The sequence below is a fragment of the Rana temporaria genome, chromosome 2 (genome assembly GCF_905171775.1).
Source record: "Rana temporaria chromosome 2, aRanTem1.1, whole genome shotgun sequence".
In the NCBI taxonomy this organism is placed as follows: Eukaryota; Metazoa; Chordata; class Amphibia; order Anura; family Ranidae; genus Rana; species Rana temporaria.
The window spans coordinates 18,112,650-18,140,157 of NC_053490.1; the positions used below are offsets into that span (position 1 = coordinate 18,112,650).

Consider the following 27,508-nt stretch of genomic DNA (forward strand, 5'->3'; position numbering starts at 1 on the left):
AACAAAGCGCGTTGACGTACAACACGTACGACGGCACTCTAAAGGTAAAGTTATATTCGCTTTTGGGCTGCTTTTAGCTGATTCCGTGTTAGTAAAAGACGATTCACGCTTTTCTGTCTGTTACAGCGTGATGAATGTGCTTACTCCACTATGAACGGTAGTTTTACCTGAACGAGCGCTCCTGTCTCATAACTTGCTTCTGCGTGGGTTTAAAACGTCGTTTTTGCCCACACACGATCATTTTTTACAACACAAAAAACGACATTTTAAAAAACTACGTGAAAAAATGCAGCATGTTCGAAAAAGAATTTTTTGCCGTTTTTCAGCTGAAAAACGATGTGAAGCCCACACACGGTCATTTTAAATGACGTTTTTAAAAACGTTGTTTTTTTTCATGCCGAAAAACGATCGTGTGTACGCGGCATTAGTGAACAAACAGCATGATGAAAGCCAAGGAACAGAACACACCAGACTTGTCAGGGAGAAAGTTGTGGAGAAGTTTAAAACAGGGTTAGCTTATAAAAACGTATCCTAAGCTTTGAACATCTCACAGAGCTCTGTTCAATCCATTATCCGAAAATGGAAAGAATATGACACAACTGCAAACCTACCAAGACATGGCCGTTCACCTAAACTGACAGGCTAGGGAAGGAGACCATTAATCAGAGAAGCAGCCAAGGTAAGCCATGGTAACTCTGGAGGAGCTGCAGAGATCCACAGCTCAGGGGGGAGAATCTGTCCACAGGACAACTATCATTCAAGAACTTGAGCTATTTTGAAAAGAAGAATGGGCAAAAATGTCCCTCTGTAGATGTGCAAAGCTGGTAGAGACACCCCCAAAAAGACTTGCAGCAGTAATTGCATTGAAAGGGGGTTCTACAAAGTATTGACTCAGGGGGGCGCCATACAAATGTACCTCCCACACTTTTCACATATTTATTTGTAAAAAAATAATTGAAAACCATTAATAATTTTCCTTTCACTTCGCAATTATATGCCACTTTGTGTTGGTCTATCACATATAATCCCAATAAAGTACATTTACGTTTTCGGTTGTAACGTGACAAAATGTGGAAAATGTCAAGGGGTATGAATACTTTTTCAAAGCACTGTAATAAAGAAGGGAAATGGCAGTGGTTGGAGATGATGGAAGTTGGGTACATTAGATACAATAGGGAAAGAAGATTACAGTGTATGAAGGTGAGGGTAGTTGAGTGCATAGGATACAAAATGGAATAAAATGGGATGACAGTTGAAAACACTAAAAATAAGAGGGAAAGAAGGTGCATCCCGTCCATCCCGTTTCACGGACGACTTACGCAAAAAAAAAAATCAAATTTCGACGCGAGAACGACGGCCATACTTAACATGGCAAGTCTAACTATACGCCGCAAAATACCAGGTTTAACTATTCGCCGGAAAAAGCCGACTAGAGACACCGTAAAAAAATGAGCCGGCCGCTCGTACGTTCGTGGATCCTCGGAAATAGCTAATTTGCATACCCGACGCGGAAAACGACGTGAACGCCACCCAGCGGACGCCGAAGTATTGCATCTTAGATCCGAAGGCGTACGACGATGTACACCTGTCGGATCTAACCCAGATGCCGTCATATCTTGGTTTGAGGATTCAAACTAAAGATACGACGCGTGTAATTTGAAAGTACGCCGGCGTACTCTGTCTGTGGATCTGCCCCAAAGTGTTATTTCACCTAATTGGATATTTTTAAGGGTTTTTGAGTGGTTTTACATATTCACCATCACATTACAAAGACGGTATTTCTCAAGCTTCTTCCTGGAATATTAGATCACAATAACAAAATGTCAAGAGGCAATAGAAAAAACAGATCATTATTTTAGGATGTGAACGTGACTAACTGCACATTAATAGACCTATCAATCTCTGTTATGTCACATTATAATCCTTATTTATGAAGTGCCAACATATTACATAACATACTAATAATACATTTTACATAACACTGCCCTGACGAGTTTGGATTGTAAAAGGTAGAGACTGAGTACACAAAGTACAATAGCTAATGGCTGCTTCTCATTGGAGTTAGTTGCAATAAATACAAGAGGGAAGCTAGAGGCAGTGGATGGAGGTGGAGCAGATGAGTAAACCAAATATAATAGGGAAGGGAGATGGAAATAGCTAGAAGTGAGGGCAGTTGAGTATACTGGATATACAGGGCCAGATTCATAGTGGAGATACGACAGCGTATCTCCTGATACGCCGTCGTATCCCTGTTTCTATCTATGCGACTGATTCATAGAATCAGTTACGCATAGATAGCCAGAAGATCCGACAGGTGTAATTGTTTTACACTGTCGGATCTTAGGATGCAATACCGCGGCCGCCGCTGGGGGGAGTTCGCGTCGTAAACCAGCGTCGGGTATGCAAATTAGGAATTACGGCGATTCACAATGGATTTTCGCGTTCGTAGGACAATAGGTAGGAAATAGAGATGGCACTGATGACAATTGGGTGCACTAGATACAATGGGGGGGGGGGGGTGGCAGTGGGTAGAGGTGAGACTGTTGAGTATACTGCATACAATAGGAAATAGAGATGGCAGTGGATGAAGGTGGTGGTAGCTGGGTATACTAGATCGAATAGAGAGGGAGATGGCAGTGGGTGGAGGTGAGACTGTTGAGTATACTACATACAATAGGAAATAGAGATGGCAGTGGATGAAGGTGGAGGTAGCTGGGTATACTAGATCGAATAGAGAGGGAGATGGCAGTGGGTGGAGGTGAGACTGTTGAGTATACTACATACAATAGGAAATAGAGATGGCAGTGGATGAAGGTGGAGGTAGCTGGGTATACTAGATCGAATAGAGAGGGAGATGGCAGTGGGTGGAGGTGAGACTGTTGAGTATACTACATACAATAGGAAATAGAGATGGCAGTGGATGAAGGTGGAGGTAGCTGGGTATACTAGATCGAATAGAGAGGGAGATGGCAGTGAAAAGCGCTGATGACAGTTGGGTAAGCTAGATTCCATAGAGGGGAAAGATTGCAGTGGATGGAGGTGATAACGGTTGGATACAATAGGTAATAGAGATGGCAGTGGATGAAAGTGTTGGTAGTTGGATATACTAGATTTAAAGGGGGGAAGATGGCAGTGGAAGGCGTTGATGACAGTTGGGTATACTAGATACAACAGGGAAGGGAGAAGGCAGGGGATGGAGGTGATAACTGTTGGGTACACTAGATACAATAGGAAATAGAGATGCCAGTATATGATAGTGGTGGTAGTCAGGTACACTAGGTTCAATAGAGTGGGAAAATGTCAGTGGATGGAGCTAATGACAGTCCGGTACACTAGATGCAATAGGGAAGGAATATGGCAGTGGTTGAGTGGTTGGAGGTGATGGCAGATTGGTTGCATGAGATACAATAGGCAAGGAAGATGGTAACGGATCAAGGTGGTGGCGGTCAGGTAGACTAAATACAATAGAGAGGGAAGATGGCAGGGGATGGAGGTAATTACAGCTGAGTACACTAGATACAATTGGAAAATGAGATGCAGTGAGTGAAGGTGGGAAGTAGACTATATACAAAAGAGAGGGAAGATGGCAGTGGATGGAGGTGATGACAGTTGTGGATGTGGACACTAGATACAATATGGAAGACAGATGGACAAAAGGGAGGTTGCAGAGGATGGAGGTGATAACAGTCGGGTACATTAGATACAAAAGGAAAGAGAGATGACAATGGCTGAAGGTGATGGTAGTAGGGTACACTAGACCCAATAGGGAAGAGGGGTGGCAGCGTATGGAAGTGTTGGTAGATGAGTACATTAGATACAATAGGGAAGGAAGATGGTGGTGGCTGGAGGGGATGGCAATTGGGCTCCCTTAATGCAAAATGGAATTAAAAAGGATAAAAATTGGGTATACTAGATACAAACAAGGAGGAGGATGGCAGTGGATGAAAGTGAAGGCAGTTGAGTAGATTAGATACAATAGAGAGAGGGAAGATGGCAGGGGATGAGGGTGGTGGCAGTTGAGTACAATAGATACAATAGAAAAAGGAGATGGCAATGGCTAAAGATAGTGGTAGTCGGGTACATTAGATTCAATAGGGAAGAGATATGGCAGTGTATGGAGGTGATGATAGTTGGGTATACTGGATACCAAATTGAAGAGAGATGGCAGTTGCTGGAGGTGGTGGCGGTTAAGTGACTTAGATACAAAATGCAATGACAGTTGGGTTCACTAGATACAAAAGGGAAGGGAGATGGCAGTGTATGGAGTTGATGGTAGTTGAGTACACTAGATACAAAATTTAAAGGAGATGGCAGTTGCTAAAGGTGATGGAAAGTTGGCAATTAAAGTAGAGGTTCACCCGAAAACTTAATTTTTAACATTAGATTGATGCTCATTTTGTGAAGGGGAATCGGGTGTTTTTTTTTTAAAATCGAAGCACTACTTACCGTTTTAGAGAGCGATCTTCTCCGCCGCTTACGGGTATGGGCTGCGGGACTGGGCGTTCCTATTTGATTGACAGGCTTCCGACGGTCGCATACATCACGTCACGATTTTCCGAAAGTAGCCGAACGTCGGTGAGCAGGCGCCGTATAGAGCCGCACAGACGTTCGGCTTCTTTCGGCTACTCGTGACGCGATGTATGCGACCGTCGGAAGCCTGTCAATCAAATAGGAACGCCCAGTCCCGAAGACCATACCCGGAAGCGGTGGAGAAGATCTATCTCTAAAACGGTAAGTACTGCTTCGATTTACAGTTTTTCTCCATTGTTTTGGCTCATTTCTTGAAACAGAAATGACATTCTCAAAACAACATGGACAAATCTCCAAACCACTTCGCAATTGTTCACAACTGAATGGCATTTCTCATTCATTTCATCAAATTGCAAATGTCTCAGTACATGTCTCACTGTCTCAGTACATTTTTCAAATGATTTAGTACAAGTAGCCTACATTTAGCACAATTTCCAATTGAATAAATCTTGTTGATCTAAACTGATTGTCATTTCTTCAGTCTAATGGTCGTTCTCTCCAAAACGTGTCAGCGTAATTTCATTGTTTAAGTCATCACATGCACAATAGTCTGTTCAATTGTCAAAATTATTCAGGAACATAATACCATGAATACCATATATGAATCTCTCGGAACATTTGATAAAATGATCACAGCAATTGACAGTCAGGTGCAACTAAAACTTGACTAACGAAGGAGGAGTTGGAGTTGGTCTCAGATGACCAATCAAACAGTATGTTTAGTTATTGTACCTGACAGGTGCTGTCCATAACTGTGAATGCTGCCAAACATGTATATACTGTATAGAGCTTGACCATGCAGGAACAGTACACTTTCTGAACATGGAGTCACCTGGCCAAGTAAATGAACAATGGCAACTGTCTGCTCGAGGAAGAAGAAGAGGAGGAGGAGGAGTAAGGGTGTGTGGTGGTGGAATAGGGGGAAGAGGCCGAGGAGCACGAAGACACCATGCTGTCCCTGATGAAATTCGGGCCACAATTATAGACCATGTCATCAACCATGGCCTCACAATCAATTATGGAATTATATAATGTATAGGACAGGACACTGTGCATAGAGCAACAAATATGTTTATTCATTTACATATTCATTTAGTGTGTGTGATAGGCCTACAGTATAACAGTATCTTACCTCAGTGGGATGTTACGTATGATACTAACAATGACAAGAAAAATATTGTAGATGTAGCACCTGTGTACTTCCAAGTACCGGTGCTATTACTGTAAAAGTTAAGGGATAATCAGAGTGTAGTTGACTCTGATTCTGATTGCAATCAGCAGCCAATCGGGAGGGAGTTTCTCTCGCGGGCATGCTGGGGGATACTTCTGGAGCAGACGCCATTGAGGCGGGGTTCTTTTCCTGAGGTGGCACCCACCTTTAGGGTGACCACACATCACGGCCCCCGGGCGAGATGGCCTACCAGATAGGGGTGCGTGTGCCACGCGGTGTTCCTGGTTCCGGGACCATGTTGGCCCTGAAAATTTAAAGCTGTGGCGGGGGCCCCAGTATTCGACTGGGTCCCCAATTCTTAGAAGGACATGTACCCCAGGTTTGGAACCACTGGAATACTGGCCAGTAGTATATTGAACTTGTGGAACATAGAACATTCCTATGTAGCTGTCTGTAACTCTAGTGTATGACTCTTCTGTATGACTGATTTGATGTTTTCTTTTTTTACTCTATTGTAGAGAATAATGGCACTGGAAGGAAACGAGACCTCTCACATACCCGTGTATGTGGATGAGGCTGGCTTCAACCTGGCCAAGGGCCAAAGACGTGGCCGTAATTTTATTGGCCACCGGGTGGATGTCCCAGGACAGCGAGGGGGCAATATAACTATGTGTGCTGCCATTTCTGAGAATGGTGTGGCCACTCACATCCCCAGTCTTGGCCCATACAATACACAGAAGCTCCTCATCTTCTTGGACCACCTTCATTTGGATTTGATCCCTGAAAATGAGAGAGGTCTCATAGGGCCTCACCTACCACAAAATATAATTGTATGGGGCAATGTGAATTTTCACCATGGCCCGCTTATCAGGGCCTGGTTCACTGCTCATCCAAGGATGGATATGGTGTTCCTACCACCTTACTCTCCTTTCCTCAATACTATTGAGGAGTTTTCCTCTGCTTGGAGGTGGAGAGTGTATGAGCATCGGGCTCAAGATCAGAGGTCCCTGCTCCATACAATGGATGCTGCCTGTGAGGATATTACAGGAGATCAGTGTAGGGGATGGTTGCAACATGCACGCTGTTTCTTCCCTCGTTGCATCGCAAGGGAGAATATACGCTGTGATGTTGACGAAAATCTGTGGCCAGACAGACAGTAGCGTGTGGATGGGCAGGAGGGTGAGGACGGTGGACAGGAGAGGGAGGGTGAGGACAGTGCCCAGGAGAGGGAGGGTGAGGACGGTGCCCAGGAGAGGGAGGGTGAGGACGGTGGACAGGAGAGGGAGGGTGAGGACAGCGACCAGTGAAGAGATGTTACAGTAGTTGTAAAACTCCAGCTTTATTTACAGCATTGTAGGCTACATATAATTTTCCTTGTTTCATGTTTGTGCATTTATATTTCCATATATATTATGCTGTATACATTTTCTTTTTACTCTGAAGTATGAAAGTTACCGTATTTATCGCGGTATAACGCGCTCCCGCGTATACCGCGCACCCCTAAAGTTGCCCCAAATCCTTTTTTTTACTTACAGTTTTGGTGTCTTGCGCGGCGTCCATCGGCGGCCTCGTCGGGTCCAGCGTCCGTCTGCGGCTTCGGGTGTCCTCTTCGTCAGGTCCGGTGTCCTTCTGCGGCTTCGGGTGTCCTCTTCGTCGGGTCCGGCATCCTTCTGCGGCGTCCTCGCGTCCTCCCCGCTCGTTTCCCGCGCCGAGTTTGAATACTGCGCCGACATATACCGAGCGCAGTACACTCGTGTATCGTCGGGCAGGCTCAGCAACTCTCACGCTGACGTCCTGTACACTCAGAACGTCAGCGCGAGAGGCGCCCAAAGATACACGAGTGTACTGCGCTCGGTATATGCCGGCGCAGTATTCAAACTCGTGGCGGGAAAGCGGGTATCGGCGTATACCGCGCACCCACGATTTTGCCCTGATTTTTAGGGCAAAATAGTGCGCGGTATACGCCGATAAATACGGTACTTTGTGTGTGAATGATAATGGTTACAATACTGTAAAGTAATTTTTCCTTGGCAGGATGAGTGCAATGTGTGATGTCAAACCTTGGAGGCGACCCTTCCCCCAATTTATTTTTTCAGTTTTATACACAATTGTATTCAGTTAGATATTTCAATGGTCCTCTGCCATAGAGACAAAACATCTAAACATTTTGACTTGCAGTGCTTACACAATGCCAAAGGGATGAAGCATTTTGGGGGCACTGACTATTTGAATGAGAAAGAAATGTAGTTTTGACACATGAGTGAACTGTTTTGGGAAAGATATGAATTTTTGAAGGTGAACCATGGTGTTGTGCCGAACCATCCAGGTTATTTTGGAAAAAGTACCAAGAGAGCTGAGAACGTCCGGTCTGTATCAAGAAATGAGCCAAAGCAATTGAGAAAAATATTTGCCATTTTGAGGGAACTGACTCTTTATATGGGAAATGAATATGGTTTTGAAGCAAGAGTGAACAGTTTTGGGAGAGATATGAGCTTTTGCACCTGAGTTATAGTGTTGTGCTGAACTGTAAGACTGTTTTGCCAAATGATCTTAGAGTTTTGAGAATGTCATTTCTGTTTCAAGAAATGAGCCAAACCAATAGAGAAAAACTGTAAAAAAAAACACCCGATTCTCCTTGACAAAATGAGCATCAATCTAATGTTAAAAAAAAAAATTCGGGTGAACTCCTGCTTTAAGTGACTTAGATACAAAATGGAATGAAATGAGATGAAATTTGGGTTCACTAGATACAAAAAGGAAGGGAGATGGCAGTGTATGGAGTTGATGGTAGTTGAGTACGCTAGATACAAAAGGGAAGGGAGAGGGCAACGAATGAAGGTGCTGGCAGCTTGGTACCCGAGATGCAAGAGTGAAGTTGGATGAATGACTAAATAAATGGAAGTGATGACAGTTGGGTACACTAAATACAAAGTGGGTGAAAGTGGTGGTAGTCCAGTAGACTAGATACAAGAGAGAGGGAAGATGGCAGTGGTTGGCGCTGATGACAGTCAGAAATATTCAATTAGAGAAGGTAGATGGCAGTGGCTGGAGGTGAGGTTGATACACATTATAGACATGTGCACAGAAAATGTTTTCGTTTTTTTTTTTGTTCCGTTTCGTATCGTTCCGTAGGTTCGTTCCCGTTCGTTTTTCGTAAGACGCCCGTTTTCCTGTTCGTTCCTGTTTGTTTTTCGTACGACGCGATTTTTTCGTATTCCGATAATTTCGTATTTTGGTTACCGTTTTATGTTCGTACATGCGGGATGATTCGTTATTCTGTTTAATTCATGTTCGTTACTTGTTAGACAATAATTTTCGTGAATTTTCGTCATTTTGTACTTTCGTAAATATATCGCGGGATTCGCGGCACTTTCAACACGCGGCTCATCCATATTGACTATTGTTAAGCCCCATACACTTGGTCAGACTTAACAACAAACATAAAAACGATCGTTTTACCGAACGTTCGTTCGTTTTTAAACTCCATCAGAAAACCATTTTTGGGTTCCAGGTTCAAAAGTCTGGCCAACTGATCTCCCTTCAGACGAAAATCCACAGAAAAGTACTGTACTCAGCACAAAAGAGAAGCTGCTTCACTAACTAACTACACTCACTGTCCATTCAAAAAAACGAAAATGACATCTTATAACAAAAGATTAGCATTCTGTATTTTGAAACCAAATTACGAACAGAAAAAAGGAATTCAGAATACAGAATACAAATCTTTTGTTATAAGATGTCATATGAACATACAAACAGAAAAAGGATTCAAACAAAATACAGATTGAAAATCTTTTGTTAGATGTCATATGAACATACGACTGAAAATCAAAATACGAACAGAACAAGGATTCAAACAAAATACAGAATGCAAGTCTTTTGTTATAGATGTCATATTCGTTCTTTTGCCGTTTTCGTTTTGTCGTATTTTCGTCGGATCGTTCGTTCGTATTTGCGGTTTTTCGTTATGCGACTCATTCGTAATCCCGTCGTTTTCGTATTTTGGTGCTTACATTTTTTCGTATGTACACATTATTCTGCGGGTACGAAAATGAACATTTTTGTACGAAAATAACATTCGTACGAACGGGAATGCACATATCTAATACACAATAGGAAGATAAATGGTAGTGAATGAAGGTGTTTTAGTGGTGGCAGTTGGGTACACTAGATACAATAGAGAGGGAAGATGGCAGGGGAGTAGGCTAAAATCAATAGAGAGGGAAGATGGTAGTGGATGGAGGTGATAACTGTTGGGTACACTTGATACAATAGGGAAAAGAGATTGCAGTGAATGAAAGTGGTGGCAGTTGGGTACAATAGGAAGATGGCAGTGTAGGGAAGTGATGGCACCTGGGTACACTAGATACATTAGGAAAGAGGGACATAGAGGAGGATAGATACGTCTTACAACATCATAAATTGGCAGAGTATAGATGCGCAAGTGCAGTTAGTAGAATACCAGACAGCACAATATCACAATAGTCAATGCAAGAGTTAAAAAGGCCTGAAATTAGGCCTCTATTGGACACTTCGGTTAGGTAAAGGAACATTTCTGAGACATTGTCATTTACTATTCTTTGTACTGTTGGTCCCAAGTTCAGTTCCCACCGGGCCTCTGCTTGGCGTTCATATGTTTTCCCCCTGATCACATGCATATCTTGTGTATCCCTATCACTACAGGCCCCCAGCTGTCCTCTAACTATGAACAGCAATGCCTTTGACGACCAGTATGAAGGTTGCCAACAGGAAATGGACAATGCAATCAAATCCTACCTACTTGAGGAGGAAAAAGACGCTAACCCTGATTTTGCTCATGCCTGGGATTTCGCAATGGAGGCATGGGACGAAAACAAAGAGTATCTAACTGAAGAAATCCCTCATGGCTTCCGGGATGAGTATGGAGTTGCTATTATCATTTACTCCAACGACACAGTTTATTCCGATTTTAACGAAGCCGTGAGGAATTATGACCGGGAATATTTCAACTATCATTCCTTGCATTTCTTCATGACCCGAGCCATGAACCTCCTGAAAGTGGACTGTCCATCGTCTGTGTATAGAGGGGTGAACAGGGTGCGTCTGTTACCTGAGCATGTGGGGGAGAGAATCCGCTTTGGACAGTTCACCTCTTCCTCCAGGAATCAAACAGTGGCAGAGAACTTTGGGATGGGGACTTTCTTCAACATAAGCACCTGCTTTGGGGCAGACATACACAACTTCTCCTCCTATCCAGGGGAAGAGGAGGTTCTTATACCGGTAGACGAGGTGTTCGAAGTGACGCACTTTACCAGGGATGATGGCGAAAGCAGATTCGTGCTTAAAACGACGAAAGACAGATGTCATTACTACAACTGTGACTTCTTAAGAAAAGGTTAGCAAATTTTGACTTTTACCAATTTATGGCTTGGTCTAGGCTCAATCTGCTTAAAGCGGGAGTTCACCCGAAAAAATTTTTTTAACATTAGACTGAGGCTCATTTTGGGCAGCAGAATCGGGTGTTTTTTTTTAAAACGAAGCAGTACTTACTGTTTTAGAGATAGATCTTCTCCGCCGCTTCTGGGTTTGGTCTTCGGGACTGGGCGTTCCTATTTGATTGACAGGCTTCCGACAGGCTTCCGACGGTCGCATTTATCACGTCACGAGTAGCCGAAAGAAGCCGAACGTCGGTGCGGCTCTATACGGTGCCTGCGCACCGACGTTCGGCTACTTTCAGAAAATCATGACGCGCTGTATGCGACCGTCGGAAGCCTGTCGGAAGCCTGTCAACCAAATAGGAACGCCCAGTCCCGCAGCCCATACCCGGAAGCGGCGGAGAACATCGCTCTCTAAAACGGTAAGTACTGCTTCGATTTAAAAAAAAAAACCCGATTCTGCTTCCCAAAATGAGCATGAATCTAATGTTAAAAATTGAGTTTTTGGGTGAACCTCAACTTTAACCACTTCCATACCACAGTACGTCATATGACGTCCTGGACTTCAGTGGGGGATATCTGAATGATGGGTGCAGCTACAGGCATCATTCAGATATCACTGTTTTCAGGCGACGATTCTGCGCAACATAATGATGGTCATAGCGGCGATTCCACGCTTGCTCGTTCTTATAGGCGATGGGAGGGGACATGCCCCCCCCCCCTGCCGCCATCCGGTGCTTCTCCAAGCTCTCCTGTGCCATCGGGGGCCCAGAGAACGAATCGGCCGCCGCCAGATGATCAGATGATCACCGGTCATCTCTATGACCATCGGAGGCCCGGGCGCGATGTTATGACATCACGCCCCGGTACCCGGAGGTAAACAAAGCCGCAATCGCGGCTGAAAGCATGAGATCAGTGAATTTTTTTCACAATCTCATGCTTTCCAGCTTGGAGGAGAGATGTTGGGTCTTATTGACCCCGCATCTCTCCATAAAGAGGACCTGTCACACACTATTCCTATTACAAGGGATGTTTACATTTCTTGTAATAGGAATAAAAGTGATAAAAAAAAAATGTAAAAAAAAAATTAAGTACAATAAAAAAAATTAAGTTAAATAAAAAAATAAAAATAAAAATATATATATATATAAAAAAATTCAACGCCCCTGTCACCAGTAGCTCACGTTCAGAAGCGAACGTGCACGTAAGTCCAGCCCACATATGTAAACACCGTTCAAACCACACATGTGAGGTATCGCCGCGTGCGTTAGATTGAGAGCAAGAATTCTAGCACTAGACCTCCTCTGTAACTCTAAAATGGTAACCTGTAAAAAAAATTAAAGCGTCACCTATGGAGATTTTTAAGTACCAAAGTTTGGCGCCATTCCATGAGTGTTCGCAATTTTAAAGAATGACAAAGTTGGGTATCTATTTACTCGGCGTAACATCATCTTTCACATTATACAAAAAATTGGGCTAACTTTACTGTTTTGTTATTTTTAAATTCATAAAACCGTTTTTTTTTTTTTTAAGGCGTTTGAAAAATGATTGCGCAAATACCGTGCGAGATAAAAAGTTGCAATGACCGCCACTTTATTCCCTAGGGTGTCTGCTAAAAAAATATATGTTTGGGGGTTCTGAGTAATTTTCTAGCAAAAAAATTATGATTTTAAGGAGAGAAGTGCCAGAATAGACGCGGTATGGAAGTGGTTAAATAAGAAGTTCTGTCTCATCAATGGAGCACTTTAATGGTTTTTGCTTAATTTTATTTTGTTTTTAAACATATCTTTAGTTAGAGCAGAGCGGAGTTCACTTTAATGCCTTTACACAGGAGGTGCTCACAGGCAAAGGAATACCCGTAGTTCTGGGTACGAACAAGCTCCGGTGGTTCACTCATCTTGGTGCTGGGGGAAGTATCAGAGTCCTCAGCCCGGTGTAAGCTCCAATTGGGATCAACTTTTAGCTTACACGAGGCTAATGCCGCGTACAGACGGTCGTTTTTTGTGATGAAAAAAAAAAAGACGTTTTAAATCATGAAATAAAACAACGTTTTTGAAACTTCATTTTCAAAAATGACGTTGCCTACACACCATTGTTTTTTCAAAATGCTCTAGCAAAGCGCGGTTACGTTCAGCACTCTTTTCCATTGAAGCTCGCTTCATAACTTGCCTCTGAGCATGCGCGGGTTTAAAAACGTTGTTTTAAACGTCGTTTTGCCCACACACTATCATTTTAATTGACACAAAAAACAACGTTTTGAAAAACGACACAAAAAACTCAAGCATGTTCGAATTTTTTTTTGTCGTCGTTTTTCAGAAGACGTAAAACAACGTTTTCCCCACACGCGGTCATTTTAAATGACGTTTTACAAAAAACGACCGTCTGTACGCGGCATAACTCTCTCTGACTTCTGACTGGACAATAAAGGATGAGCAACACCCTGTTAAGTCTAGTGTTGAGCGGAATACGCCATATTCGATTTCGCGATATATCACGAATATATAGCCGAATATTCGTGAAATATTCGCTAAAATCGAATATTCGTGATATTTAAAAAAAAAATTAAATTGCGAAATTTCGCTAATGCGAATTTATTGCGAACATTTTGCAATTTTTTTTTTTTTTTTTCTGATTGGCTCTGATGCAAAAGAAGGGCGGAGAAAGTATTCTTGAATATTCGGAAATCGAATATTCGGAATATTTTATCAAAAAAAAAAAAATGTTGTGAAATATTTTGACAGCTGTGGTAGGAGAACTCTGATTGGCTCTGATGCAAAAGAAGGGTGGAGAAAGTATTTGCGAATATTCGGAAATCGAATATTCGCGAATACTTTCTCCACCCTTTTTTTGCATCAGAGCCAATCAGAGTTGTCAAAATCTCGCAATCAATTTCGCATTCGCATTAGCGAAATTTCGATAAAATATCACCAATATTCGATTTCAGAATATTCGCGAATACTTTCTCCGCCCTTCTTTTGCATCAGAGCCAATCAGAAAAAAAAAAAAAATTCGCAAAATGTTCGCAATAAATTCGCATTAGCGAAATTTCGAAAAAAAATTTTTTATATTCGGAATAGCGAATATTGGCCGCGAAATTCGAGATATTCGCGAATACTCGAATATGCCATATTCGAGCCGAATATTCGCAATACGAATATTCGTGAGCAACACTAGTTAAGTCATCATTTCTGCTTTCTCCTGCTGTTAGCACATGCGTATGCATATGAGCTTGATTGGATACTACCACTTTTCCTCCCTTTCCCAGTCTAAGGTTGACCATTCATTGATAGATGTTCCAGATGATTGCGGAGAGGGAAGGGGAAGAGGTGACTTACTTCCGGTCGCCGAGCGACCTAGGGAGGAAGCGGGAGCTGGAACCCTTTAAAAAGAGGGGTTCCGCCCCTACCCCCCCCCCCAAAAAAAATGACATACCAAATGTAGCATGTCAGGGGGTCACCTTTCTTTAAAGTGGAAGTTCCATTTTTGGGTGGAACTCCACTTTAAGGCTCTTGCTACATCCAGTTCACGCCGTTTTGATGAATTCTGTTCTTCCGTGAATGGAGGTGGCGTCGCTGTTTTTTTTTTTTTTAAGTGTATTTTGTGCGTGTACTCGAGAGAGGAGCCGGACTGCAGGAGTTGGGAGTGGGCAGGCCTCCCCCAGAGGCAATCTGCCACCTTTCTCCATGCCCCGGGTGGCAATGGCGGGTGTGTGAGGGGGTCCTCCCACACAGCCCGCCCTACCTGCTCCGCTTTGAAGCCCAACGGGGCAGAGGGACTCCCTATAAGGGAGTGAGAGGATCTAGCCCGCTCAACCAGCCCCGTTAGTCGCGTCGCTTTCTTTTACAGAGTTATAATGGTGCTGTGGGTTCGCCGGGGGTGGAGCAACGAACCATGCGTATGCTGCTATGAAGGCACCAGGAAAGTTCAATGTTACAGGTGGCTCCTCCCACATGCACAGTTGTACCCAATTGCATCCCCCCTGCTGGACAGAGATTCATTATCATTAGTCTGTGCACTGCTGCAGTTTACAATAGAAATGAAAGGTTGCACTTTGAGACAGCAATGACATTAACTGATGATTTTGGAATTGACATAATAAGAATAGTGGCCCAGATTCAAGAAGCAATTGCGCCTGCGTAACCATAGGTTACACAGCGCAATTGCTTACTTGCTCCGGCGTTACGAATGCTCCTGATTCAGGAACATCGTAACGCCGACTGCAGCCTAAGATCTGCGTGGCATAAGGCTCTTATGCCACGCATATTTTAGGCTGCATTCTTGCGATGACCGCTAGGGGGCGCTCCCATTGTGCTCAGTGTATAGTATGCAAATTGCATACTAACACCGATTCACAATGTTGCGCGAGCCCTGCGTACGCAAGTTACGTCGTTTCCGTACGGCGTGTTTAGCGTAAGGCTGCCCCTTCTAATAGTAGGGGCGGCCAATGCTAAAGTATACCCGTCGTTCCCGCGTCGCGAAATTTGAATTTCACGTTGTTTGCGTAAGTGATTCGTGAATGGCGCTTGACGCTATTCACGTTCACTTGGAAGCAAATGACGTCCTTGCGACGTCATTTCCCGCAATGCACGTCGGGAAAGTTTCCCGACGGAGCATGCGCTCTACGCTCGGCGCGGGAGCGCGCCTAATTTAAATGATTCCCGCCCCCTACGGGATCATTTAAATTGCCTGCTCTAGCGCCGGGCAATTTTGCCGGCGCGCCCGCGCAATTCACGGAGCTTCTGCTCCGTGAATCAAGGGCAGCAGAGCAAATTTGCGGGGGCGCAGGGCAAAATCGTTGCCCTGCGCCTCCGTAAATATTGCGCAAATCTCTTTGAATCCGGGCCAGTCTTTTCAAGCAGTAATAATGCTCATTGACCATCTGTGTTTGTATTTCTTCACACATCCAATTTGTATGATAAATTGTCAAATCTTTTTGTAACATTATTTCTGGTCATTGTTTTTATAGGGGGGAAATCCAACACATGTGTGTATAGCAGAGGTAAGTATGAACCCATCTTCTCCGCTAATAACAGCTACTATTGTGTATTATGTAATCATAGGTGTGCGCAGGCTATTGCATTAGGGTGTGCACCCCAAAGCTCAACACACTACCGATCACTCACCATGTTCATTCAGAAAGGGAAGGGGCTGATAAATACATATTTACCAGCCCCTTGCCTCACTCATCCTAAAACATCCTCGCAGCAACAGCCGGCAGGAGAGGAAAAGAGGAAAGCTGGTAGTGCTGCGGAGGGGGGTGCCTGGGCAGTAGGGGGGATCTGTGCTGCACAGGGTGATTAGGGTGTGCCTGGGCACACCTGGCACACCCTGTACGCACGCCTAAGGCCCCGTACACACGAGGGGATCTCCGCTGGAAACGGTCCGCCGGACCCTTTCCAGCGGAGATTCCTCCTCCGGATTTGGATCCGATGGCTTGTACTCACCATCGGATCAAAATCCGCGCGGAATTCATCCACGGTGACGTGTCGCGCCGTCGCCGCGATGATGACGCGGCGACGTGCGCGACGCTGGAAGGTAAGTACTTCCACGCATGCGTCGAATCATTGCGACGCATGCGAGGAAGGGGAGCGGACGGATTGATCCGGTGAGTCTGTACAGACCACCGGATCAATCCGCTGGACCCGATTCAAGAGGATAGATTTCTTAGCATGCTAAGAAATTTATATCCGCTTGAAATCGATCGGCCCGAGAAATCTCTGCGGATAAATATCCGCTAGGCCGTACAGACGTCCGGATTTGTCCGCTGGAACTGATCCGCGGATCAATCCCAGCGGATAGATCCGGTCGTGTGTACGGGGCCTAAGTATGTAATACATAAACCTAGTTGTATTGACAGCAAAGGAACCCAAAGCACCGTCCAGGCACCGTCCAGGCACCGTCCAGGCACCGTCCAGGCAGTAACAAGAGGGACAATGTTAGCATCAAAGTTTTGAGCTACACCCACACTTGCTTCATCACAACATACGTAACCATCATCACCATAAACATGTGTTGCTAAGGATCAAGCTTTCTGGTTTAGGATAGGCCCATGACAGTCTTAGCCTCTATAGAGTTAATGGAAATCTCTTGAATACACACATGTGAATGTCCTCTTGTCAAGGTGCCAAACCACACAGCATTAATCTCTCCACAAAGCAGAAAATACGCACAACTTCTGGACGTCCTTCTACTGTTGACATTTATGCCAATCTTTTCAGTAACTAAGGCTCGCTTATTCAAATCAAAATAGAAGAGAAACATTAAGGAGAAGAGTATTTAATATCTTATGGAGGGTCGTGTTGGAGGGTGTGATATTCTGATAGCAGTGGTGGCCCATCCATTAGAGGCACAGGGGCGTCACCCTTACAATCCATGTGTCCGGCCCCTAATCTCCATACAGGGTGCCAGACGCATGGATTTCAATGTGTTTTATTTTTTTTAACCATGTGATTAGAACTGGAGGCTCTAATTGTCTTCAAAAAGGGTGGGCTCAGGGCGCAGTGAGCCCACCCACTTGTGTGACATTAGCAAATTAATATTCGCTAATGTCTTTCTGCCTCTCCTCCTGGCCAATTAGGAAGCGGGTCCAATCGGGTCTCAGGACCCGCCTCCTGTTCAGCCGGGAGGAGAAGCAACTGCCCCGGCGGCAGCAACAGCCTCTTCCAGGAGCCCGGATTCAGCAGTGCACAACCTCTACCGCAATATTAGGTAAAGCCACAGATCGCGTGCGCAGGGGTGGCACGAGGTGATCAAGAGACGCAGGGGGGGAAGCGGGTGGAGGTATGCGAGTAAGAGGGTCATGTCTGTTTGCCGCCCACCAGCAGAGCTGGACTGGGACAAAAATTTGGCCCTGGACTTCATCCAGACTGGCCCACTTTGACAGGTCTCTCCCATGGCGGCCGGACAACTCCTGCACCCCCCCCCCCCCCCGCCACCCAAGCCTTCTCTCCCCCTTCACTTTACTAGAGTAGAATGGCTGGTACTGGTACTCTTATAGGCAGTACCAGTGGGGAAGCTAGACATTATTTCACCCGGGCAAAGAATCAGTTTGGTGCCCCCCCTTATGGGACAAGATTAGGCAGAAATGAGAAACTCCCAGGCCATGTTGTTGAGTCAGCTGTCTGTCCCCTCCCCCATGCTCCTCTGTCGGCCCCCCTGCTCCTCTGGTCCTCCCCCTGCTTCTTTGTCCCCCCAGGTGAGCGCTGCGGGGAGGGAGAGGAGGTGAGCGCTGCGGGAAGGGAGAGACAGAGGAGCGAAGGGGGGGCGGCGGTCCGCTGTCACTGAAGCTGGCCCACGGAGCCATCAGCCCACCGGGAAACTCCCTGTAGTCCCAATGGCCAGTCCATCCCTGCCCACCAGCAGCCACTGTCCGATAGTGAGTATAATTAGAAAGCTGTATTTAAGATCGAGAGAAGAGTATTTTCTACAATATGTAGGGTTAAGTTGGAGGGTTTGATGTTCTGGTGGTAGGGGAAATAAGAAAGGTAGTGAGAAGGTCAGGGGCAATGTATTTTCTATCTTATGGAGGGTCATGTTGGAGGGTGTGATATCCCAGCAGTGATAATTGTAATCAGAGAGGTTGAGAGGAGGTCAAGAGCAGAGTATTTTCTACATTATGGGGGGGCGATGTTAGAGGTGTAATATCTTGATGGTGAGTGTAATCAGAAAGTTAGAGAGAAGGTCAGTGTAAGAGAACTGTCAGAATGCGCCCGGCGCGCACACGTGTGCATGCCTACTCACGGCAACGGCAGATTCCCATATGCGCCAATGCGAATGCGTGTGAGCAGGGCACTGCGTGCATGTGCAGGAGCGCACCCCTAGCCTCAATTGGTGGCAGACGGCCTATTTAAAGGATGCCCTGACTTCTGCTTATGCCTTGTTACCTCACTGCCCGCCTGTTACTGAACTCAGCTACCTTTGTGACCCTGCTCCTGTCTCCTGCTTGGTTCAACGCTATTTCCGAGTGCCTCTGCTGGCTGTCCATCCTCTTAGCTTTCCTGGGTCCAGCTCCCTACCGGATGCTCTGCCTGCACCTCCAAGCCTGCAACTCCACTTACAGGCACTAGTGTTCCTCCTGACCCTAGCCACCATCTGTGACACCTCCAGTGGGGCTTTGGCTGGAGATACAAGAGAGGCCAACCTCGTCATTTCAGACTCCTACCAGGTACGTGACAGTCAGGAGCAGGATATTCTCTGTTTAAGGAGGATATGATATCCCGATGGTGAGTATAATCTGAAGAGTAGAGAGATGTTCTTCCTTATGAGGGATATGTGGGAGGCCAAGATCACTTTATTATTTAATGAACAATCATTTCTCAAAAATGATTTTCAATTGTGTGATCAGGAGAGTAAAGAAGAGGTCAGAAGCAGAGTATCTTCTAACTCATGTTAGAGGATGTAATATCCTGGTGGTAGAAGTAATCAGAAAAGCGAGAGAGAAGACCAGGAGTAGAGTATGTTCAACCTTATGGAGGGCCATGTTGGAGGTGTAATATCTTAAAGGCGGGTGTAATCAGAAAGGTAAAGGGTAAAGAGAAGGTTAGGAGCAGAGTATTTTCTACTTTATGGAGGATCATGTTAGAACTTTGATATCCTTAAATTGGGTGTAATCAGAAAGGTAGTGAAAAGGTGAAGAGCAGAGTATTTTCTCTATTTTATGGGGAGTTGTGTTGGAGGTTGTGATAGCTCAAGTTTTCCCCACGACCGTGTGAATGTTGTATGAATGGACAGCGACACCATTGGGGCCTTGGCGCGGCGTTGCTGCTCCCAAGTCCTGCATGGTGGACTTGGGCTAATCCAATGTGATGTGGATGGTGGGTACAGCCAGAAGAGTAGAGAGATGGGCAGGTTCAGAGTATTTCCTGCCTAATGGGGGTCATGTGGAAGGTCAAGATCCTTTTATTCTTTAATGAACAATCATTTGTCAAAAATAATTAGCAGTTGTGTAATCAGGAGAGTACAAAAAGGTCAGAAACAGAGAATCTTCTACTTTATGAAGGGTTATGTTGGAGGGTGTGATATCCTGCTGGTGGAAGTTATCACAAAGGCAGAGAGAAGGTTAGGAGTAATTTCATCCTTATGGAGGGTCATGTTGGAGGGTGTAATATCCCAATGCTGACTGTAAGCAGAAAGGTAGTGAGATGGTCAGCAGCAGAGTATTTTCTAATTTATGGAGAGTCATGTTGAAGATGGTAGAAGTAGAAGACAGAAATTCAGGAGTAGAATATTTTTCACCTAATGCAGGGTCATGTTGGAGGCGTGATATCCTGGTGGAAAGTGTAATCGGAAAGGTAGAGAGAAAGTTAGGAGCAAAGTATTTTCTATTTTATGGAGGATCATGTTGGAGATGTGATATCCAGGTGCTGAGTGCTATCAGAAAGGTGGAGAGAAGATCAGGAGCAGAATACTCCAAAATTTAAAACATGTTCTATTTTTTTACACATAACTGAGTGTGAAAGTGAAAAGAAATCCCAAATTTTGGGTTGTCACCAGAACAGGAATGGAGGAGAAATCTTCCAATGTGGACACTAGTTCTGGTGACAACTCACTTTGCAGGAATTTCCTCTTACATCCTGTTTTTGCAATAAGAAAGGAAGTGAAAGGAAATCTCCCCAAAGGGACAAAAAAAACTGACAGGGGGTATAACCCTCCCGATCTCCAAAATGAAAAACATTTTTAGGTAGATTCAGGTAGAGTTAGGCCGACTTATCAGTAGATAAGTCGACCTAACTCAGAATCTACGCCGACTTATGTTTAAGCGTATGCTCAAACAGAGATACGCTTAAACATATCTAAGATAAGACGGCTTGCGCCGTCCTATCTTAGGTTGCAATTTTTCAGATAGCCGATAGGTGGCGCTTCCATTGCGGTCGGCGTAGAATATGTAAATGAGTTGATACGCCGATTCACGAACGTACGCCCGGCCGCCGCAGTAGTTTTACGCCGCTTCCGTAAGGCATTGGCAGGCCTAAAGTTATTCCACCTATTAGGTGGAATAACAATGTTAAAGTATGGCCGCCGTTCCCGCCGCGAGATTCAAATTTTTTACGTTGTTTGTGTAAGTCGTCCGCGAATCGGCATTTACGTCGTTTACGTCCACGTCGAAATCAATAGGCCCGTACGGCGTACTTAGCCGCAATGCACACTGGGAAATGTAGGCGCCCGGCGCATGCGCATTAAAAAAAAACGTAAAAAACGTGAGGTCAAGCCTCATTACCATCAAACACGCCCCCCTCCAACACATTTGAATTTGGCGCCCTTACGCCCGTCCGCTTTAGGCTACGCCGCCGTATATTAGCAGGCAAGTACATTGAGAATCATGTACTTGCCTAGCTAACTTACGGCGGCGTAGCCTAAACAGGCTAAGCTACGCCGCCGCAAGTTTAAGCCTTCGTACCTGAATCTACCTATTTGGCTTTTAGTTCTACTTTAAGTTTTTAAGGTTGTTACTAGCACAGGCTTAGAGGTGCATCTAAAGCCATAGCTTACTCTACTTTTTTTAACATGGAAGGGCTAGAACCTCTGTTAGGTTCACACTCTCAATTAGTCCTAGTGATTAGAATGTGATGGGCAGGGCTGGGACAAGGGGTGGGCAGGAGGGTAAGCTGCCTTGGGTACAGTGAAGCAAGGGGGCAAAGAATGGATGCAGTGTGGTACACCCATTCCACAGCATGTATTAACATTGGGGGAAAGGGGCGCAGTTCTGGATCCTTGCCCTGAGCACTGGATAACCCTGTCCTGGTACTGGTGATGGGTAATCCAAAATATACGGTTGTCGCCAGAAGAAAGGTGGAATCTTTCAATGGGTAACTGTTAGGGGTGGGGTTTTTTCTCGTTTTGGAGAAATTTCCTCTCATTTCCCATTTTATATTTAATTGGGACTCAGATGGTTATTTACACCTGGCAGAGGTTCTAACTCAACTGCTCCACATTAAAACAATTGTCTCACTTGATCACCAGCCAGTTCTCAAAATCATTGGTTGGTGCTCCTCAACCATTTTTAGTAATTCAGCTTCACTCTTTATCCCTTGAAATGCCTGTTTCTGCATGGTGGGGTGTATGATCTGTTGCAAGGTCTCCAACAAAAAGATAAGGTCAAGAGCAGAGTATTTTCTACATTATGGGGGGGCGATGTTAGAGGTGTAATATCTTGATGGTGAGTGTAATCAGAAAGTTAGAGAGAAGGTCAGTGTAAGAGAACTGTCAGAATGCGCCCGGCGCGCACACGTGTGCATGCCTACTCACGGCAACGGCAGATTCCCATATGCGCCAATGCGAATGCGTGTGAGCAGGGCACTGCGTGCATGTGCAGGAGCGCACCCCTAGCCTCAATTGGTGGCAGACGGCCTATTTAAAGGATGCCCTGACTTCTGCTTATGCCTTGTTACCTCACTGCCCGCCTGTTACTGAACTCAGCTACCTTTGTGACCCTGCTCCTGTCTCCTGCTTGGTTCAACGCTATTTCCGAGTGCCTCTGCTGGCTGTCCATCCTCTTAGCTTTCCTGGGTCCAGCTCCCTACCGGATGCTCTGCCTGCACCTCCAAGCCTGCAACTCCACTTACAGGCACTAGTGTTCCTCCTGACCCTAGCCACCATCTGTGACACCTCCAGTGGGGCTTTGGCTGGAGATACAAGAGAGGCCAACCTCGTCATTTCAGACTCCTACCAGGTACGTGACAGTCAGGAGCAGGATATTCTCTGTTTAAGGAGGATATGATATCCCGATGGTGAGTATAATCTGAAGAGTAGAGAGATGTTCTTCCTTATGAGGGATATGTGGGAGGCCAAGATCACTTTATTATTTAATGAACAATCATTTCTCAAAAATGATTTTCAATTGTGTGATCAGGAGAGTAAAGAAGAGGTCAGAAGCAGAGTATCTTCTAACTCATGTTAGAGGATGTAATATCCTGGTGGTAGAAGTAATCAGAAAAGCGAGAGAGAAGACCAGGAGTAGAGTATGTTCAACCTTATGGAGGGCCATGTTGGAGGTGTAATATCTTAAAGGCGGGTGTAATCAGAAAGGTAAAGGGTAAAGAGAAGGTTAGGAGCAGAGTATTTTCTACTTTATGGAGGATCATGTTAGAACTTTGATATCCTTAAATTGGGTGTAATCAGAAAGGTAGTGAAAAGGTGAAGAGCAGAGTATTTTCTCTATTTTATGGGGAGTTGTGTTGGAGGTTGTGATAGCTCAAGTTTTCCCCACGACCGTGTGAATGTTGTATGAATGGACAGCGACACCATTGGGGCCTTGGCGCGGCGTTGCTGCTCCCAAGTCCTGCATGGTGGACTTGGGCTAATCCAATGTGATGTGGATGGTGGGTACAGCCAGAAGAGTAGAGAGATGGGCAGGTTCAGAGTATTTCCTGCCTAATGGGGGTCATGTGGAAGGTCAAGATCCTTTTATTCTTTAATGAACAATCATTTGTCAAAAATAATTAGCAGTTGTGTAATCAGGAGAGTACAAAAAGGTCAGAAACAGAGAATCTTCTACTTTATGAAGGGTTATGTTGGAGGGTGTGATATCCTGCTGGTGGAAGTTATCACAAAGGCAGAGAGAAGGTTAGGAGTAATTTCATCCTTATGGAGGGTCATGTTGGAGGGTGTAATATCCCAATGCTGACTGTAAGCAGAAAGGTAGTGAGATGGTCAGCAGCAGAGTATTTTCTAATTTATGGAGAGTCATGTTGAAGATGGTAGAAGTAGAAGACAGAAATTCAGGAGTAGAATATTTTTCACCTAATGCAGGGTCATGTTGGAGGCGTGATATCCTGGTGGAAAGTGTAATCGGAAAGGTAGAGAGAAAGTTAGGAGCAAAGTATTTTCTATTTTATGGAGGATCATGTTGGAGATGTGATATCCAGGTGCTGAGTGCTATCAGAAAGGTGGAGAGAAGATCAGGAGCAGAATACTTTCTACCTTATTGAGGGTATGATATCCCAGTAGTGAATATAAATTTGGGGGCGTTGCCTGGCGGGAGCCCAGGCTGAGGTTGTCATTCTCATTATCATACACTCACGTAGATGTGCGTCGCCGGGGATTCCTTTCTCTCTCTGAATATAATCAAGCGCCCAGAGGCGATTCAGTTCGCATGTGCCGCGCTATATAAGTTTTTCATTCATTCATTCATTCAGAAAGGTAGAGAGAAGGCCAGGAGTAGAGTATTTTCTAGCTTCTGGAGGGTCATGTTGGATGGATGTAATTAGAAAGGTAGAGAGAAGGTCAGCAGCAGAATATTTTCTATATTGTGGAGGGTCATGTTAGGTCTCGTACACACGATAGGTTAACCAGAGGACAGCGGTCTGATGGACCGTTTTCATCGGTCAAAACCGATGGTGTGTGGGCCCCATAGGTTATTTAACCATAGGTTAAAAAAAAGCCAACTTGCTTTAAATTTAACCGATGGATTCCTAACCGATAGGTCAAAACCGATCGTTAGTAGGCACGACCATCGGGTAAAAACCCAAGCATGCTCAGAATCGAGTCGACGCATGCTTGGAAGCATTGAACTTCATTTTTTTCAGCACGTCGTTGTGTTTTACATCACCGCGTTCTGACACGATCGGTTATTTAACCGATGGTGTGTAGGCGCGACGGACCATCAGTCAGCTTCATTGGTTACCCTATGACAACGGTCCTTCAGACCGTTCTCATCGGATGGACTGATATTCCTCTGTTTGGTGTAATCCAAAGAGTAGAGAGATGGGCAGGATCAGAGTATTTTCAGAGGGTCATATGGGAGGTCAAGATCCTTTTATTATATAATGAAAAATAATTTCTCAAAAACAATTTTCAATTGTGTGATCAGGAGGGTAAAGAAAAAGTGAAAAGCAGAGTATCTTCTACCTTATGGAGTTTTATGTTAGAGGATGTGATTTCTTGGATGTGGGTATAATCAGAAAGGCCGAGAAAAAGTCAGGAGCAGAGTATTTTCTTTACTATGGAGGGTCATGTTGGAGGTGTGATATCCCAGTGGTGAGTGAAATCAGAAAGGAAGAGAGAAGATCAGAAACAGAATATTTTCTACCTTATAGGGGGATCATATTGAAGGATGTGATATTGTGAAAGCAAGTGTAATTAGAAATGTAGAAAGAAGGTCAGGGGCAGAATTTTTTTTTTGTATTATTGAGGGTCAGGTTGGACGGTGTGATCCAACACCCTTCCAATGTTGGGTATAATCCAAAGGCTAGAGAGATGGCCAGAGTATTTTCTGCCTTATGGAGGGTTATGTTAGAGCAGGCATGTTCAAAGTCCGGCCCGCGGGCCAATCGCGGCCCGCGGCCCGGTTTTGAACGGCCCATTTGGTTATCTACACATATATATCTTTTGTGGCCCCCGGCTATCTCCCAGCGCCGGGGTCACAAAAGATATATATACCGTATTTATCGGTGTATAACACGCACTTTTGTGCGTGTTATATGCTGATCCCCGCTGCCTGTCAGGTGAACGAGCGCCGCGGTAATAGCCCGAGGCGAGTGTACTGTGTACTTGGCTAGGCTCGGCTCCACTCGTAGTCCCGCCCAGTCCCGCCATTGGATGGGTGTTGTGTCCATCAAAGAAGCCGGGCCAAGGGAAGGGACTGTGAGAAGAGCCAAGTACAATCGAATACACAGGACATCCGGCTCCTATCTCGGCCGTAAAATTTAAAACGAATAAGGCACGGCTGGCTGCAGATGGACACTTGGGTACGGCTGGCTGCAGATGGACACTGATCATTCCTGGCAATGGTGGGTGCTGCATTCCCGGCAATGATGGGTGCTGCATTCCCGGCAAGGGTGGGTGCTGCATTCTCGGCAATTGGGGGTCTGCAGATGGGCACTGACCCCTATTTTTCTTCACAGTTCTTTATTTAAAATGTAAAAAAAAAATCCAGAAACTTACCTCTTAAAGTGAAGGTGCGCATTATACGCCAATAAATACGGTATATTCAAATAATATGCCTGAGCTCATCTCTTAACCCCACACAGCCACGAAGGCAAGAGAATTCTTGTTGGGCAGTGTATTGGTGCTCGAACGAACACACTTAGACTGAATTTTAATGGTTCAAAGAGTGTCAGGCAAAATGGTCGGCCCTCACGCATGTTCACTTCATCAAATCTGGCTCTCTTTGAAAAAAGTTTGGACACCCCTGTGTTAGAGGGTGTGAAATCCAAGTGGTGAGTGCAATTAGGATGGTCAAGATAAGATCCTTCTATTCTTTAATGAACAGTAATTTCTCTATTGCTATTATTCATCATATATTGAAGATTATAAACTAGTTTCTTCTCATTTTAGGTACAAAGGAATTGTTTTCATCAGCAGTGATAGCGCTCTCCATTTCTGTACTGATCTTCATCATGAAGGACATAACTGAGTGTTAAGAAGATGATAAACCCAATGACCTCCCCACTGTTATACACTGTGAAGCAATATGGACAGATTCTCCTCCAGGAGATGATAACATGCTTTTCTTGACTTTATCTTCAGCTGACACCCAGTATCATAGCACTCACGGGTGTCATTATCTCAGTACTTTAGTTGTAATAACCAGTTCTTGCTGCTTCCAATCCTGGTGAAATGCGATGTCACAACATGAATAAGGCAAGGTGTACAACATGCAGGCGATAGGGTGGAACTTCAGGCCAAAATATTTGTGCTAGTTTTAAAAAGAGTGTAAGAATTATGGGCCAGATTCACAAAAACCGGGCGCAACTTAACTTTTCCCATTTAAGTTACACCGCCGCAAATTTTCTTCCTAAGTGCCCGATCCACAAAGCACTTACCTGGAAATTTTCAGCGGTGTAACTTAAATCCGTCCGGCGCAAGGCGTACCCAATCGAATGGGGCGAGTCCCATTTAAATTAGGCGCGCTCCCGCGCCGGACGTACTGCGCATGCTCCTTCGGGTAAATTACCCGACGTGCATTGCGCTAACTGACGTCGCACCGACGTCATTTGCTTAGACGTTAATGTAAATGGCGTCCAGCGCCATTCACGGACGTCTTACGCAAACGACGTTGATGTTTAAATTTCGACGCGGGAACGACGGCCATACTTATCATGGCTTAAGAGAACTAGGGCTCAGCCCTAGTTTTACGCGGCGTAACTCGGCGGAAACGACGTCGATTTAGATCGACGGGCCGTTCGGGACGTTCGGGGATCGCCGTAAGTCTTCATTTGCATATTCTACGTCGGCCGCAATGGCCTCGCCACCTAGCGGCCGGCCTAGAATTACACCTGTCGGATCTTAGGGCTAGCTATGCGTAACTGATTCTATGAATCAGTCGCATATTTAGAAACAGAGATACGACGGCGTATCAGTAGATACGCCGTCGTATCTCGTTTGTGAATCTGGCCCTAGGTTTTTTGTTCGGTTTTTATTACTGCACAAGTTCACCCACCGGTACGGTAAAGAA

General features: G+C 45.0%; 1 protein-coding gene across 2 annotated transcripts in view; it reads left to right on the forward strand.

The window, feature by feature from the left end:
- LOC120928869 (ecto-ADP-ribosyltransferase 5-like) overlaps positions 1 to 26,551 on the forward strand; it is a 62,994-nt gene extending 36,443 nt beyond the window's left edge. For both annotated transcript variants that reach the window (XM_040339928.1, XM_040339929.1), the window contains exons 3-5: positions 10,385 to 11,075; positions 16,082 to 16,114; positions 26,389 to 26,551. In XM_040339928.1, coding sequence (XP_040195862.1) covers positions 10,385 to 11,075; positions 16,082 to 16,114; positions 26,389 to 26,474 — 810 coding nt within the window. In that variant the 3' untranslated portion in view covers positions 26,475 to 26,551. The remainder of the gene's footprint in view (positions 1 to 10,384; positions 11,076 to 16,081; positions 16,115 to 26,388) is intronic.
- Positions 26,552 to 27,508: the final 957 nt, after the last annotated feature.